Source organism: Vigna unguiculata, unplaced genomic scaffold (genome assembly GCF_004118075.2).
Source record: "Vigna unguiculata cultivar IT97K-499-35 unplaced genomic scaffold, ASM411807v1 contig_697, whole genome shotgun sequence".
In the NCBI taxonomy this organism is placed as follows: domain Eukaryota; kingdom Viridiplantae; phylum Streptophyta; class Magnoliopsida; order Fabales; family Fabaceae; genus Vigna; species Vigna unguiculata.
In genome coordinates, this window is record NW_021011422.1 from 36,329 (window position 1) to 54,175 (window position 17,847).

The 17,847-nt window shown below is 33.9% G+C and overlaps 2 protein-coding genes across 4 annotated transcripts in view; both read right to left on the minus strand.

Moving 5' to 3' along the window:
• LOC114172824 (protein Iojap, chloroplastic-like) overlaps nt 1-17,847 on the minus strand; it is a 53,305-nt gene that overhangs the window by 24,045 nt on the left and 11,413 nt on the right. The gene's annotated exons all lie outside the window — the stretch shown is intronic.
• LOC114172821 (circumsporozoite protein-like) lies at nt 1,685-9,303 on the minus strand. 3 transcript variants are annotated; one of them, XM_028057070.1, is made up of 8 exons: nt 9,115-9,303; nt 6,649-7,680; nt 6,412-6,518; nt 6,254-6,331; nt 6,117-6,182; nt 2,805-2,892; nt 2,663-2,722; nt 1,685-2,467 (listed from the first exon to the last, which is right to left on the minus strand). In XM_028057070.1, the coding sequence occupies exons 2-7, from the start codon at nt 7,102-7,104 to the stop codon at nt 2,708-2,710; spliced, it is 810 nt and encodes a 269-aa protein (XP_027912871.1). In that variant the 5' UTR covers nt 7,105-7,680; nt 9,115-9,303; the 3' UTR covers nt 1,685-2,467; nt 2,663-2,707. The 3 variants fall into 3 exon arrangements, with proteins under 3 accessions (XP_027912871.1, XP_027912873.1, XP_027912872.1); XM_028057072.1 differs by lacking the exons at nt 1,685-2,467; nt 2,663-2,722 and having other exon boundaries at nt 2,842-2,892; nt 6,117-6,173; nt 6,255-6,331; XM_028057071.1 differs by lacking the exons at nt 1,685-2,467; nt 2,663-2,722; nt 2,805-2,892 and having other exon boundaries at nt 6,255-6,331.

Here is a 17,847-nt window from a genome sequence, read left to right on the forward strand (position 1 = left end):
AGTAACATTTTAAGAAACCTTCACTGCAAGGAAACATTAAGCTCCAAATTTGAAGTTAAGCATAAAAGGAAAATCCTCGTGGCAAGGAAACCTCCCTCCATTGCTAAATATGATAAAGATATATTATGGTAACTCAAAATAATTAAAAACAAAATATGAATTACAAGTAGACTAAATACCTTTCCATATAAGAATACACAAGAGCAAGAGTAATTACTTATGTCCTTCGTTGGTATGTAAGATGAGTCAATGTTAGACTGGTTTTCATTATGGTTAGAATAATAAGAATTTGGAATCATAAAATGATCAAAGATTAAAAAGGGAAAACATGTGTCCTAAAAAATGTGACATTAGGTAACATATCATATCTTTTGGTAGTTGAAGGGTTATATTTGTATATGTTTTTTTAACATAAGAATATTTTAGAAAAATATATTTAACATTTTCTGTAAAGTGTTTATCTAAACCTTAAGAGGCATTAGGAACCACATAAGAAGAATCAAACATCCTAAAATTAAGAATGACAACGATACGAATTGTGCATACCTTTTACGTGTTACTTGCTTCATCTAAAATGAAAAAATGAATGAAAATGAAAAGTTTTTACAAGAAATATGATTAAAGATACATGAAAGTATTCATGGATCTTAACCTTCTACAAATAAAGAAATACAAGTTGTTGAAATGCTTGAAACAACACTAAATATGAGTACGTGTGTTTTAATACAATTACATACTTCATAAAGAACTATAAACACAACCTTGACAATCTAACACTTAAATGCATTTAATATAGAAAAATGCTGCAGCCCAATTAATTTTGTCTAAGCTTGAAAAACTAATCTTAGTAACAATCATATTACTTGAAGGCTGCTACTTCCCGCACCACTTTTTTTTCTTCCAGCACCCCGTATACTTTAAATTTCCCCTTTTACCCCTAATTCAAAGTAAAAATCCAAAATTACTTTTCATTCCCATTTCCCCTTCCCCTTGCGCTTGTGCCATCCATATTAAAAATACCTTCCGTACCAACCATTTCGGAATAAAAAAAAAAATCCAAAACAAGTGTTTCAGAAATTATTTCAAAATTCGAAAATATTTGTATTCTAAATCCAGAAATTACTTCTGGAATACCCAACCAAAAATCGAAAATATTAATAAGGTGTAGGAATTTTTATTATAATTTTAATGAGATTTAATATAGGAATTTCATATCTTATGGTGGTGTAGGAAAAGTCACCCTTACTTGAATTAATAAGTTATTTAAATGTAGTATACAATATGCAACCTTCTATAAATAAATTAATGATATCTGAATGAATATTTGTAATAACTATATAAAAAGTTTAGGACGAAACTTAGAAAAAGAAAATGTAAGTTTGAGGGTTAATCTACTTTTGACGCTTCTCATTATCTCTTTCGTTTTTTCTCATATATATATATATATATATATATATATATATATATATATATATATATAATATGGAGAGGAAAATTTTACTGAAATGTGCAAATAGAGAAAAAAATGGTAATAGTAAAAAAACATGTTAGCAGAAAAGAAAAATAAGAAAAAATGGGAAAAAGGCTCGGATAGTAAATAAGAAATCAAATCAAAATATATTAAAAATATCTACTTAAACTTTCCCTAATCTTTGAATCTTTTGCTAAAAGCAGCAGATAGACATTTGTGCAAATATAGTGTGTAATATTAGTATTAAGAAACCTTTGCTGCAAAAATATATTTACTGTAACATTACGCATGATGGTAAAACCATAAGGGAAACAAATGACTAAACAAAAAATGTTACCACTACAGTATTCAAAACTTTGCTGCAAAAAGTGGAGCACCAATATTCGAATTTCATTCTAAAATTTCTCCCTCTTCATCAGATTTCTCAAATCCTTCTTTAACCAAGGAAAAAAGTTCTTTGTGTGGATTATTATGTACAATAGAGTCATTCTCATCCACATCACTGTCTTCGTCTTCACTACTATGATCATCATTATTTAGGCTAGCAATTTTTTTGACAGCTCCCTCGTTCCCGCGTTTAGGAATATCTTTTTTAGTGTCAACTTCAGACCAGTTCTCTTTAACCATGACTGATGGATATCTAAGTGGCTTATCAGGACAATGTTTGAAGAAAGAATTTATTACCATGAACCTGAAAACCTGAAACAGGTGGCTCTTATCCTTGCTTATATCTGCACTCAAGAGTTTCTGCAATAAAGTTGGCTTCCTCATTTTTAATGAAGGGCTTTCTGAAAAGTCAGCAAACTTTTGCTTCTTGCCGAACCGACCTTTTCTGTCTAATTTCTTGTTGAACTTGTTTTGGAACTTTCTTTTGTCACTAAATTTGTTTTTCCCTTCATTCTGAAGACCTTGATTATCAGAATTCTTAAGGTAGTGTGATGGTATTTCAGCAACTTCGATTCCTAATTCAGCTTGCTTTGCTAAAACCTCCTTAAGCTGCAAAGACAAGATATATACACTGCTAATGAATTGGAATACCATTTGCTGAGTTCAAGGAATATTTATGTCAGCACATATATTTCCTGCTAAAAAAGCCTATTTTCTTAACTTATATATTGAACATTATTAAATTTTACATGATAATATTATATTGGGAAGTGTTACATGCTAATAACATCCCTCTAAGTATACCTCTCTTTGTAAGACCTCCCTTTTAATGACCTTGGAGTCCATCGGTCATTCACAGTGCCTCTGCAATTAGTATTCAGGAATTGATATTTAGAAAATAACATCTGATAAACACAAGCAGTAGATACATCAGTTTGTTTACAACCTTCTGAAAGTTGTTACAAGGATGATTCTTTTTCCGTGCTTCACGCCATTGTTTGATTTCTTGCTCAGTGTAAGTCACAGAGAAAGATCTAACCATTCAAGAAATGAAATAATAGCAATCATTAAAAAATCAGGGTTAGAGTTAAGGTATTTTCAGTATAAAAGAATAAGTTGAGAAATTCGAAGTTTAAGAAAAGTAATTTAATAGTGAAAAGACAATAAAAATCTAATAAGAAAGCAGACAATTTATAAAAATAACACCAAAAGCAAATCTAATTTCATTTAGAAGGTTATCTGGATTCTGGAAAACATTTATTTGGACAAAAATCACAAGTCTGGTACCGAAATTGTGAAAGGCCACAACCTTATTGATTCAATATGTTGAAGGGAGGCAGGACGATGTAATTATATAGAACCACATGTGTTGTTTGACTACCACACTTGTCTTACACACAACACATACTTATGTCCATGTTGAATGCAAAAGTTAAAAATACTATACTAGATGTATTATCTGTTTATCATGCCTCCATTACAAGAATCAATTTGGAAAATTTCCCTCCAACAGAAATTTCCATATGTAAGTCTTTGCCAACTGTTTCACCTTTCTAGTCGAGAGCATCTTTGCAAAAAAGATTCTATTAATCAATTGTTTGGTGCAACATATATGATTTCTTTAATTGAGTTGCACCAAAGAATAAGTTTTAAAGAATTAATCTTTCTAGAAATAATTTAAATTTCATAGGTCTAAAGAAAACAAATATAAATATATAAAATCAAATTCTAAAACATTCTTTAATGAATAATACTTCTCTCACTCGTGACTAAATTTTTTACCACTTGTTTCTTCAAATATTCAAATAAAATTCACTAATAATGATTAGCAAGTATATGTGGGTTGAATACCATGATATCCATACCCGTTTTATTAAGAACCGAGTAATTGAAATACTCTTGTCCATTATCCATGGTTATCCATTAATAATATTCTTTTAGAATTTGTTACGAATTTTATCCACAGATTTCCTCGAGTGTAGATTTATTTGTCATCCCTAATTCTACTATCTATCTTAGTGGGATGTATTTCTTATCCTATGAGAAGAGCTAGATTAGAAGGCAACATGATAGAATAGTCTACCTTTCTACTCTCACACCACTCCAACTCCATTATTATCATTGTCACCACCCCTGTCATAATTGTCCCTGCTCTTGCCACCATCCCTCCCATTATTGCCTCTGTTACCATTTTCACTACCCTTATTGTTGTTGCCACCACCCCACATACACCCGCTCTACTATCATACTTGAAAGAATTAATGTAAACGAAAGAAGATTTTTATTCAAATTGATTCAAAACAGTACATCCACTTCTATATATAGAGAACTCAAACGTTAAAGTAATAATTACAAGAGATCTTTAGAATCTACTAACAACTTCTAGTAATTTAATATCCTAACAACACTCCCCCTCAAGCTAGTGGAATGGATATCTATCATTCCTAACTTGCATGTGAAATCATGAAATCACTTACTAGGAAGACCTTTTGTAAACAAATCTGCTAACTGAAGTTCAATGGGATATAACAAGTAGTAACAAGGCCACTATCTAATTTCTATTTAATTAAGTGTCGATCTATCTCTATGTGTTTGGTCTATCATACTGAACTGGATTGTGAACAATGCTAATAGCTGACTTATTATCACAAAAGATAAAGAATCATAGGTTCTTAACATGCCACTTTAAGATCATTTAGAATAATTCTCATCCATAACAATTCACATAGCTTGGAATTTAGCCTCTACACTAGACCTTGCAACAACATTTTGTTTCTTACTTTTCCTCACCAAATTTCTACCCAAGAACATGCAAATATCCTAAGGTGGATTTCCTATCTATGACAAACCCTGCATCATCTGCATCAATTGGTATTTTTCCTACCATGATTCCTAAACATAACAAACTAGAAAATGTTAATTGGGAGAAAAATCATCTTTGTTTGGTCTCTATTATATTTTGGCTAGTTAGAAATTTAAGTATGAGTTGAAAGTTCCTCATTGAGTAAAAATGAAAAAGTTGAGTGATGTATAAGGTAAAAAGACCCACAAACACAAATCCTTAAGATTTTGGGTTGAAAATGGTGCCATGCTTTCTTATATGGATTTGCTCTAACTCATTGGTATTAAATCTCTTCAATATATCCTCGTAGAAAATTCCTAATATTACAACCCGATGACATGTCTTGGTGGCAAACTCAAACAAAGGCAAGCATGCCCCATTTTGGTAAGAATTCTATAGTAGTTAGGGTTAGGAGAAGTGTGTTGAGATAAATGGGAAGGAGGAGAACAAGCATGTCCTGTAGCTTAGTCTTTGAATCATGTGCGTAAAACCATATCAAATTCCTTGCTTATTATGGCTATTAAAAGAAAAACATAAGGTCAACTTCTAAAACTAAATTTAACTACCCAAGGAACTCCTCTTAACACCTAATCATCAATATCAAATACCCATGAATCTATATAAGAACCATTAAAAGGCAAAAAAAGTTACCATTGTTAGACCCTTAATGCCACATACACTGCAAGAGTGTGTGCAGTCATCCCAAATAAACTTTTGTTTTCAGAGATGTTCAAAGCATGACCTACAAAGTACAGTGGTGGACACAATTGTGAGCCTGTAACATGGCTTGATGGTTACCATTATGTCCATCTAGTATTTTCAGTCTCAGATGTTTTCTGACTACCATGCTTCATCTCACAGTTCAAAATTAAAATAGACCGAAATATTTTCCTGTACTACAACATGCTTATATGCCAACAATTTTTACATTGCTAACCTTTAGCTAAAATGAATAGTTGATTAATGCATGTATTAGAGCTGGTTACAAATAAGGGTTAAATATAGAGTTGGCTTTCCCTATGGCCCATAGGTAGTGAGTAATGACAGTTAAGAAAACTGGACATTTGTACACAGAATCAAGGATAATATGCCAAAACTTCTAGCTGAGTGGCGAGAATTTTCTATTAACATTGTTCTACTTTTGTGGTGTACATCATTCTTTTTCAAGTAAATTCTCACATTTTCAAGAAAATATTACATTCAGTTGATATCTACTAGCATCATTTTTAGCACTCCAGAATCAGCAATGTAAAATAACCTTCAATTTCAGGAAGTAACAAATAAACTAAGAACTATTTAATTAGCATCTCGTTGTTACACATTATCATTATCAACAAAGACAATTAAAAAAGGACTGCAAACAAGTAATAGACTGGTACCAGATAAAAAAGAATCAGAAAGTGAAGCAGAAGCTACCTTTCTAGTTGCTGCTTAAGTTCCTTTGATCTTACACTATCCTGTGCTGCCCTCCCACTGTAAGGGCTGTTTCCATCACAACATTAGCCTAACCATAGAAAATATTTCATCTGGGTAACAAGGTAGAAAAGTTCAAACCTCTTCCATTATGATCTTTAAGAAACCCAGTTCTGCGCTTTCCATTATTCACATCATTAAATTTAGACTTCTGGAATCTAAAGAAATAGGACAATTGTAACGCCGAGGAAAAACATGCAAGTGATCAAGAGTAACAAAGAGAAAAAAAATAACATACCCTCCTTTAAACCCCCCTCGTGTTGGTCTATTTTTGAAGTTTTTGCTGGGTGATCCATTCCAGTTGGTATTTGGAACATTAGTTTTAATATTTCCATAAGGATTCACCTGCAACAATTATTGAGATTTGCAGTAAATATAATACCACAGCTTCATTTACAATAGTATTTACATGTAGTAGAACAATAAATTCTGCTAACATACATTGAAAAGACATAAAACACTTCAGTTTAAATACCTGTGAGTGCGACTTTAAAAGTGCAGGAGGTTGAGAGTTACTTGTATGAGCCAAATCAGAATTAAGTGACCCAGAAGTATTCCCTTGTAATTGATGAGATGAAAAAGGCGACTGTGATACAAAAGCATTTGCATTCACGTTTGGTGGAGCAAGGTTTTTCTCGTTCGGGTCAATATGCAGCCGGACATGCCTTCCAGGCTCAAAACCTAACTGTGGACTTGGAGAAAGTAATGAACTCTGAGGGACCATAGCCTGAGGCAGTTGGTTTGGAAACCCAAACATGGGGAAGGAACCAGGATGCATGCCATGCGGAACCCCTTGAGAAGGGCTTGACAATTGTGTAGGTAACTGTTGATTCATATTCTGCATAGGATAAGGGGCACGAAATTGGCCATTTGGCATACTCATATTCACATTAGACGGCTGAAGTATATTCAAAATACTCTGTGCCAACATTTGTCCCTGTAAATGAGACAAATTGATTTGAGCTGCATTCAGTATGACTTATCCCTGAACAGGATACATTGGATTGCTGTAATTGGGATTGCCAACGTTATTTTGGGGACCTAAAACCCCCACAAGGGGTTGACCCTGTTGATGACCAGGCATACCCATTTGACACAGATGCATCTGATCGTTTTGCAAGGGAAAATGATTATGATTTGCAGCATTCATGAAAGGTGCCACATTCATGGGTAGTCGCTGCATAAAAGGGGGTGACAGGCTTTGGCTTTGGTGGTTGCCAGAACAAAATTGGGGCTGGGGTGTCATGCCCACACCATTGTTTTGTAAGAAATTTTGATGGTTAGGATTAGGAGCATAAGGGGGTTGGGTTTTGGAGGAGGAGTTGGCATTGTTAGCCATTATGTTAACATAAATACAAGAAACTTATACAATTCAAAGTTTCAGTTAAACACAGTTTTCGAATCTGAAGGGTGGGAAGGAACACAATAACTCTGAACGTGGTCAAAGCAAAAAAGGACAACAACCTCCATTAAACACAGTTGCGATCATTAAATATATGGAATCTGCCTGCATGCCAAATTTAACAAGATTGGAAATATCAGTTAAGAAATGAACCAAACAACTGAGGAAGAACAACAACCAATTGAGAGACAATGACAAGACAAATAAAAAAGGTGACAATCAGAGGCAAATAACTGTTGAGAAAGAAGGCTTACCAATTGAGAGAGAATAACAAGACAAATAAAAAAGAGGTGACAAAGGAACATTTTCTAATTAAGCCAATAGACAGTTACTAATTAAGCCCATTTTCTAAACAGATTCCAACTGTAGTATGAACATTTTACTCAAAGAAAAAACGAATATGCACAAACTTTGATGGTCAGATTTGGAGGGAATGATATCATGGCTTAAGCTGTTACAATGTTTGAACCCAAAACAGTATAAAGAAAAGTTATTTAACATGACCAAACTCTATGAATAAGCCAATAGTCACAGTCCAACATATGTCTACCATGGAACTACATATACAATTACCTTAGTTTTTTTTTTTAATTACAAAGATGTACAAAACATGAACAAAAGGTCAAAACAAAGTTTTTAACAACTAAGTGACTTCTCTCAATCTCAATTACAAAATAAAAAACCTAATGACACAAAATGTGAAAGTAAAAGTTGGTACATAATCATATTATGAAAAGTGAAAAATATCATATATTCAATTACATTAGTGTTACGGGTGACTTCCTTTCCTATTTCTTTAGGAATAATATACCTTTCTATGGTTCTAAATTTAACTTCATTTAGTTTTGAATCTTTTAAAATGGTTAATTTTAACCCTCGTAAATTTTAAATAAGATGTTGTCCCATTTAATGTTTCCACGTAACCAAAACTATCTCTAGATCTCTTTCACTCTTTATCTTCACCCAAAACCCTTCTCCAAAATATTTCAATGTATTCTATAATTCTTGACTGTTTTATTTCTAAATAAATCCATCACATCAGTATCCATAGCCCTCTTTCTATACCCTAAAAACTCACATAATCACATATTGATGGGTGGGTTATAGTCATTAATTATGGTTCTATATATATGGCATTGGTCTTACACATATAAGACATTTGACACAATTTTTACTATTTTTATCCTCAAAATCTTAAGACAATGGAGTTACAGGCCTTTCATCTTATATAATATTTAACTTTGTCTATTCTATAAAATGTGGGATTTAACTCACACTTGGAGTATTCCAAGTATATATATATATATATATATATATATATATATATATATATATATATATATATATATATATATGTGTGTGTGTGTGTGTGTGTGAAAGACCTAAACCAATAAACACACAATAAAGGTGCAATTACAACTACACTGGAAAACCAAATCTTGCAATTTCAGAACACCAAACCAGTACCAATCCCAAACAAATGTATCAAAATAAACAAATGTCTTGCAATTTTATAATGAACGACATTAAAAATCTCACAGGAGAATCACAACACCGTCTTTGACCTTCACAGGGGAAGCATTAACGCCACCACGTGCTCACCTCCTCGGCAGCGGGTTTGAGCTTCTCAAATTTCTAGTTGAAGATTCGTGCTTCATGCACGAACTTGATTTCGAAGAACTGAATTTGAGACCTATTAAGGTGGCGACTGGCAGCTTAGGGCTCAGGTACCGCATAGTGAGGTTCCAACGGTAGTTGCGAGGGCGAGCGGCGGCTCTTGCCGTCGGAGGCCCAGTTCGTGAGCTCTGGCAGTTGACGCCGATGATCGTGGTAGATGAAGTTTCAGGAGGCTGAGGCGTGGCGCCTTGCGGAGGAGGAACGACAAGAGAGAGAAATCGGAGAAGGGGATTGTTCTGTGAGGGTTTGGTTCCAGTGAGGTTTTTCGTGAGTTAGTAGAGAAGTGTTATCTTTTTTCTTTTTTTTAAGCCCAAGTTGGGTCATAGACTAAAGTTATTATTTTTCATTTTAAGTTTTTTATTTTCTTTTTACAAATTCTATTTCATTTGTTCGAAGTGTTGACCGTTATTAATATTGAGTTATTAAGATTAGAGATATAGAGTCAAGTACCACATCACATAAATTACAATCCAAACACGTCAAGCTCATTTTTCAAGGTTCAAAAATCTTTTAAAAATTATTGTTCTGATACCAAATGAAACATCTCAACCGGATATTATGGATTTAAATAATAAAATAAAATGAAAAATAAAATCACATTTATTATAAATCCATTTCCTAAAAATGGGGAAATTTCAAATAATTTATTTCATAGTAAAGATAACACTAAGTTCAAATCTTCTCAAAATTCAATAAAATACCAAAACAGTTTCATAATAGTTTACATCTTTATTCCAAAACCATGAATGATAAAACTCTATAAAACTGTTCCCATGAGTTTTCCCCGCTCCGCTACTAAGCTTCACCAGATCCACCTGCAACATCATATGCTCCCGTGTATCGCATATACGATCATCGCCAAACACAAGCAGATAGGGTGAACTAATAAAGTAAAAATGTATATATGGCACAAGTATATATATATACATATATGTATATATATGTATATATATATATGTATATAATATATATATATATACATATATATATATATATCACACAAACACACCAAAGGAATTCCTTCCTTTGATTCCAAATCACATGGCCACAACCATGTTATTCGTGTTCTACATCTTTTAGTGAGTACCTCAAGATGTCTTGCTGCCATACCTATCGGCCACAACCGATAGAGCACGTGCGGGAAACCATGCTACGGATCACACGCTGTAACGCCAGGTGGAGTTTCCAAATACGAACATATCATAACGTTCCAAGACTACCAAACTCGTCAGCTAATTATTGAGGAGGACAATCCATTTGGACCCATCCGTACTGGCCACAACCAGCACACTCACACCGGCAATACTCGCCAACCGAGCTCAACTCAAGGGTTCCTCGTGTTCATCCGCCATCCCGAGCTCAACTCAAGGGATGTCATTCTGAGCTCAACTTGAGGAATGCCACGTGCTTAACCCCTATCCCGAATTCAACTTAAGGGATACTGATAACGTTATCGTTGACGCGGTCAAATTAATACTACTAAGCTATAACAACTTCAGTATTGTTAAGAAAGTAGTCAACAAAATAGAAAGGGTAAAGTAACCCTGACCCAAAGTCGTTTCCCAACGAACACGGAAATGATTTTTAACAAATTAATTCTTATAAAAACTATACAAAACGGTTAGTCAAATAAAATAATAAAAATATGGGAGGATTAAGATAAACAAGAATGAAATAGAAAAGATAAAAAGAGATAAAAACAATAGTAAAGAAAATAGATTGATTCCATTGCTTTTTCAAAATAGATTCATCATCGGTTATCTAAAGATTATTACTCAATTAATTATTGTTGTAGATTTAGAAATTAATCAATGTAAAGTCTCAATTAATTTGTTGGCTCGTTCTCACTTTTAACCAAAGTACAGTCTCAATTAAAAGTGAGAACTTTTAGATTATCCACAGTAAATTCAATCAAAGTACAGTCTCAATCAAATTTTACTATGCCTAATCATGTCTATTCTTTTATCTTCTCACCAAATAAAAAGCTTAATTAATCAAAATAAAGTCTAAATTAATTTTCGTTAAAGTAAATACCTTTAATCAAAGTAAAGTCTCAATTATTAGTAAAAACTCATTTAATCACATGAAAGTTTCTAAATTAAATCAAAGTAAAGTCTCAATTAAATTTAAAAACCCTTGAACCCATATGATCAACATACATATAGATTTAAAATCATTACTTTTTACGTGATTCAAAGATAAAAGACATAGATGAATTAAAACCTCAACAATAATAACAAGAACAAAGAAATTATTTCATTCTAACCTCAGAATCCATAATGAAATTACAATGGAATCAACCCAAGAAGATTAGTAATCCATAGAATGCAAAAGTAAAATAAAAATAGAAAGAAGAATAGAGAGAAAAAGGAAACGAAATTAGGCCCCCTAAGGGTTCCAAAACTCCGAAGTCCCGAGCTTGTTAGTGCAAGGATTGTTTCCACATGGAATGTTTTAATTGGACAGATTTAAAAAATGAGGATTGCCACATGGCATGATCTGGTTGAGTGGATTTTAAGTGGTAGGAATGGTGCAACTTAGTAAAAACTGGGGGTGCAGAACAGGTTTTTGTGGTCCACTTGCAGGAGGAGTGTGTAAACAAAAACAGGGAGTGCATTTAGATCCTGAATTATTCTTTTCCAAAATTTTGTAATTTTGGACTTATTTTGTAACTTTGAATATTTCAAATCCAAACTTTTAATGACCCAAATTAAATTCCAGCTGCATTAACAAACGTTAGAATATCCAATAATATTTTATACAACTAAAATCAATTTTTACACCATATTTAACTTACGTACTCAATAAATCCAATAATCACAAATCCTAATTAAATCAATCCTTAAGCACAAAAATTCTATTAAATCCCTAAATTTAAACATTAAATGAGGGCAAAAATTCCATTTGGACCCATCCGTACTGGCCACAACCAGCACACTCACACCGGCAAGACTCGCCAACTTGAGCTCAACTCAAGGGTTCCTCGTGTTCATCCGCCATCCCGAGCTCAACTCAAGGGATGTCATTCTGAGCTCACCTCGAGGAATGCCACGTGCTTAACTCCTATCCCGAGTTCAACTCAAGGGATACGTTCCAACTCAACTCAAGGAACACCAGCAAACCGACCTTTAAAGTATCTTAAAAGCCTTGTAGATCACGCACGCAGAAACAACAACCCAAGGTTGCTGCAGTAAAATCGCTTGGCGGGGGACACATACCCACCAGGCATTGTCGCTTCCAGACCGCCTGGCGGGTGACGCGTACCGCCAGGCGTGTAGCACCTTTGATTCATCCACGTTGTAGATACCGCCTGGCGGGAAGACCGTCACCGCCAGGAGCACACATTCCAGTAGCTCTTTGTTGGCAGCTATCGCTTGGCGGCTTCAGCTCTATCGCCAAGCGCGACACCAGTACAACAATTGTACTGTTTTTCTGAACTTTATTTATTTACAATCTTCTAGTCACACACTTACACACTTCCAGAGTATCTATTACCCCTCTATTCAGCACTTTACTAGTTTATACATTGTATTCCTTGGCATACAATTTCCTTCTTACCTTTATTCACTTATAGTCCTTTGATTTAAGTCGTAGATTCAACATGTCTAAATCAGATTACCACTATTAGCTTCATTCCCTTCCTTCTATTAATTCACCAATTGTTACCAAGCCTTCCCCAAATTCTACATGACATGGCCCCCATCACCTAGTCATATTTACATCATTCTTCACATTTCTCAATTCCAATTACTCTCACCATCCCCTATTTACCCTAGCAATGTCTTATTATGATTCATATTACAGTAGATTATCCACACTTTATATCTCACTCTAACTGCAATTCCTACTGCATTACTATGACAGTCATCTTCCATTCAAATCCTAGAGATTACACCCCTAACCCAATATATTATCACCTATGCTTCCATTCAATTAATCCTTCCAATTCCCCAATTAGCACGACCTGACTCACCAAAAATCCAGAACCATAAACTAACACTCGCGACCACATCAAATCCCAGTCTCTACGGTGGCGTCTAGAGGCGAGCCCCGTGCCGCCAGGCGGTGCATGTGGTTCTGGCAAAATTCCAGAATTTCTGCACCTGCACTGCCCTACTACCTATTTCTTGAAACTTTCCTCTGCCTAAGCTCACTATTTCTTACATGATCCACTTCATCGTGATACCAAGACTCCAACTAGACTATATCCAACACAATTTTATGACCAAGTTACCATAAACACACATAATCATGAAACCCCCCAATGTGCCAACCTTAAGATTGGTTCATATATCACCACTTTCATTTAATTCTCTTGTGCCGCACTAAAAGTTCACAATTTAATCATCTCTTTTTGATGAATTCGTAATCACAATACCAATTACGCTGACCAACATATCCCAAAACCCCAAAAACAGCAAAATCGAGCCAATATGGCTCGCGTCGCCTGACGGTTCAATCACCACCGCCAGGCTCCTCATTAGAAAACCCAGAATTGGGTAAATCACCAAGTGTCGCCTGGCGGACCGTCTCGTTCCGCCAGGCGGTTCCATCTCCGGAACCCAAAATTAGCATAACTGGGATGAGTCGCCTAGTGGAAATTCATCACCCACCAGGTGGTTTCTGGAATATTTTCAGAAACGTGAATTTGCACAGTTTTATTCCACTACATGCATCCAATTATTCAATTAATCATGCAATATTAACAACACAAGTAAAAAGGACGGAGTCCAGCTCCCCTAACCTGGTTTCCTTTGCTTAAAACTTGAGTAGCCCTTGGTTCTCCCTTGCTTCCAATGGCCTTCCTTAGTTCTCCTCAATTTAGCCTCAATGCCCCACTCAATATACTCACCTTACTCTGACACAAAACCTCTCTCTTTTTCCCTTAATTGGTCAATAATTGGTGTCTTAATGTGGGTTTAATGATGCAAAACGAAAGTACAATTAAACTAAGGTTAATGCCATTCAATTTGTTGTCTTATGATAGTTTTCCAGCCCTCTCTTGGCTGCTAGGGTTTCCTTGCCCTTTCACCTTCATGCCAAATAACATTTTGGCAAAAATAAAGTTTAATTTGGGTTCACCAAGGTTTAAACCCCTTACCTTGCCAAAGCCAAATCAATGTTCCACCATTCAACCGCTTCATGTTTCGTGATGATTAATATAATTTTATGATTATATTATCACTCAACATGCTCTAGCATATTATTAAAAACAATAATAATTAAATGACACACAAATGGTATACATAAGACTTGAACCCAAGTCCTCTCACACAATTAAGTACTCTCAACCACTTGAGCTAGTACTTTTCCACGTCATAGCAATCAGCATTAAATGCCTTAAAGACTCCTACTACCCGCATTTATTAAATAATTATTTAATTAATTATTTAATTAATTATTTAAATTTCTCGAGTCTTACACTTAGCATCACCTTCACATTGAACACCATCTCCTAAAACAGCAACACTCTCACATTGTCCTCCCTCCTCCCTTAACTCAGCATCACCTTCACCTTCACAGTCACCTTCACACTCAACACCCTCTCCTAAAATAGCTGCAGCCCCCTCCTCTTGTGTGTCAGGTTCATCCATAAAATATTCCAACATTTCAATCACATGGGGTTCAGACAATGTGAGTTCCACAAATAAATGAACCTGACCCTTTAGCCTCACGATATTAACCATATGCATCGCACCAGTGTCATCACATAGAAGCTGCAATATGTCATCCAACACTAAAACACTTCCTATAGAGAACCACAATTGATTCTCTCCAACATACCCTAACCCTTTTATCACACTTAAAACAACATAGTAACTCCACATGTCTGGGTCGAAGGACAACGTAGTACTTTCCCCTTCGTACCGCAACTTCCCATCACTTAAGAATTTACCTCCGTGGTGAAAAACCACCTCAAAATCCCCGTCCATAATGCAAACAAGTATAAAGATAGATACATAAACCTATTTATAACGCTGTCGTTGACGTGATCAAATTAATACTACTAAATTATAGCAACGTCAGTATTGCTAAGATAGTAGTCAATAAATAGAAAGGGTAAAGTAATCCAAAGTCATCTCCCAACGAACACGGAATTGATTTTTAACAAGTTAGTTCTTATAAAATATATACAAAACGGTTAGTCAAATAAAATAATAAAAATATGGGAGGATTAAGATAAAAAGATAAAATAAGATAGAAACAATAGTAAAGAAAATAGATTAATTCCATTGCTTTTTCAAAATAGATTCATCATCGGTTATCTAAATATTATTGCTCAATTAATTATTTTTGTAGATTTACAAATTAACCAATGTAAAGTCTCAATTACTTTGTTGGCGTTCTCACTTTTAACCAAAGTACAGTCTCAATTAAAAGTGAGAACTTTTAGATTATCCACAGTAAATTCAACCAAAGTACAATCTCAATCAAATTTTACTATGCCTAATCATGTCTATTCTTTTATCTCCTCACCAAATAAAAAGCTTAATTAATCAAACTAAAGTCTCAATTAATTTTCGTTAAAGTAAATACCTTTAATCAAAGTAAAGTCTCAAATATTGGTAAAACCTCATTCAATCACATGAAAGTTTCTAAATAAAATCAAAGTAAAGTCTCAATTCAATTTAAAAATCCTTGAACTCATATGATCAACATGTATATAGATTTAAAATCATTACTTTTTAAGTGATTCAATGATAAAAGACATAGATGAATTAAAACCTCAACAATAATAAAAAGAACAAAGAAATTATTTCATTCTAACTCAGAATCCATAATGAAATTACAATGGAATCAACCCAAGAAGTTTAGCACTCCATGAAACATAAAATAAAATAAAAGAAGAATAGAGAGAGAAAGGAAACGAAATTAGGCCCCCCTTAAGGGTTCCTGAACTCCGAAGTTCCGAGCTTGTTCTTTTTGCTTCCCCCTTGTTCTCTTTATATAGGAGTTGGACTAGGCTTTTCGGTTGCTAAAATCTCTCAAATATCTTTTAAAATAAAGATAAAGCTAAATATTTAAAAATATTTGGAGAGATATAGACTATTTGACAAATATAGTTGGTTGATAATATCAATATCTAATATAATTAAATTAATTAATTAATCAAAGATATATGATAAATTATCACCAATTAATATTTGTATTAATTTTCCAAATCAACCCTTTGCAATCTCCTCAAATTATCTTCTAAATAATCCAATATCTTTAAGATATATTTGTTTGTTGTGGATCTAAAAAGATTCAAAAACATCTTGTCATATTTAAAAAGATTTGGTAGTTATTATCTTTTAATATTTTATGATATAGTTAAATAAGATAATTATTTAAAAATATTAAATAAAATATCTGAAGATATATTTTTCCCAAATTATCTTCTATCATAAAGATAAAGAAAATCGCAAGGTCCAATTTTTTTGTTGCTCTCTTCTTGGTTTAGCCAAACTTCTTCACTTTTTCAAGCTTTTCTTGTCGTCTTCATAGAATGCTTGGCTAGGATTTTTGTGCTTTTGATAATTTCTTATTCTTGGATTTATCTTTAAGGTGTCATGAAACTTTAAGCAATTTATTTCCACACCTCCATGAGCTTAACTTAGCTGCCACTGCACTAACACACTCAAAATATCCAAAGAACATTTATGCAACTAAAAAGCTATTTTTAACATGTTTTTGTATCTCATGCTCAATAAACTCAATTATAGGAAATCTCAATTAAATCAATCTTTAAGTACACAAATTCAATTAAATACCCAGAATTAAACATTAAATGAGGGCAAAAATATGCATTCATCACCTATATATTAATCAAATACTGACAAAAAAATATATATTAAATACAAACCACACTGAAACAGACACATCAACACGACTTTAAACATGGGGAACCACATCGCAAAAGCATTTCCATATGGTGGGTCAACATAACCATATTTAAACACCTTCACCCCATAATCATTACTGTGGTTCCCCCAAAACACACAAGCCCCATGACCAATATTCTGCTTCCCCAAAATACAAACACCACAACACACAACGAACAAAACAAATGAACATATTATAGAGAGAAACTCACCTTCTCCCCCCTTCTATTTAAATGAACGCGCGATTTAGACCAACGACTACCACAATTGTACTTGGATTTGAACGCCCTCCTCCCCCTTCTCTTCTCTTCTCTTATCTTCTCAAAGAACCCTAAATCGTTTCGTTTCCCCAATCAAATTTTTGTCCCCTTCTATTCTGTCCAATCCCTAATTATATTATTCAACTAATATAATTTTTTCCAGCTCATTATTTCTACTAAAGCCACATCACTTAAAAACAACACATCAACATGCCTAGTCACTATTCATTTAACCGTCACTGACACAGTTAACGATTATAGTTGAATTGTTGCTATTTTTCAAAATTAGGGATCAAATTGAGTCAAATAAAAAGAGGAAGACTTTTGGAATGATTTAACGTAATTGATTTCATGCATCTCTTTCACCGACAACTATCCAATTACATTTATGTCTCTTCTACTATCAGTTTTGGGTTTTCATAATGTGAACTAGATTATGCCAGAGAGAGAATTGATTATTGGTAGCCTAA

Coding starts and splice junctions, on each gene's coding strand:
- LOC114172821 (XM_028057070.1), bottom strand. CDS start 7,104: ATGTTGGCACAGAGTATTTTGAATATACTTCAGCCGTCTAATGTGAAT. Junction 6,519..6,648: donor TTTTAAAGTCGCACTCACAG/GTATTTAAACTG, acceptor TAATTGTTGCAG/GTGAATCCTTATGGAAATAT. Junction 6,332..6,411: donor CGAGGGGGGTTTAAAGGAGG/GTATGTTATTTT, acceptor CTATTTCTTTAG/ATTCCAGAAGTCTAAATTTA.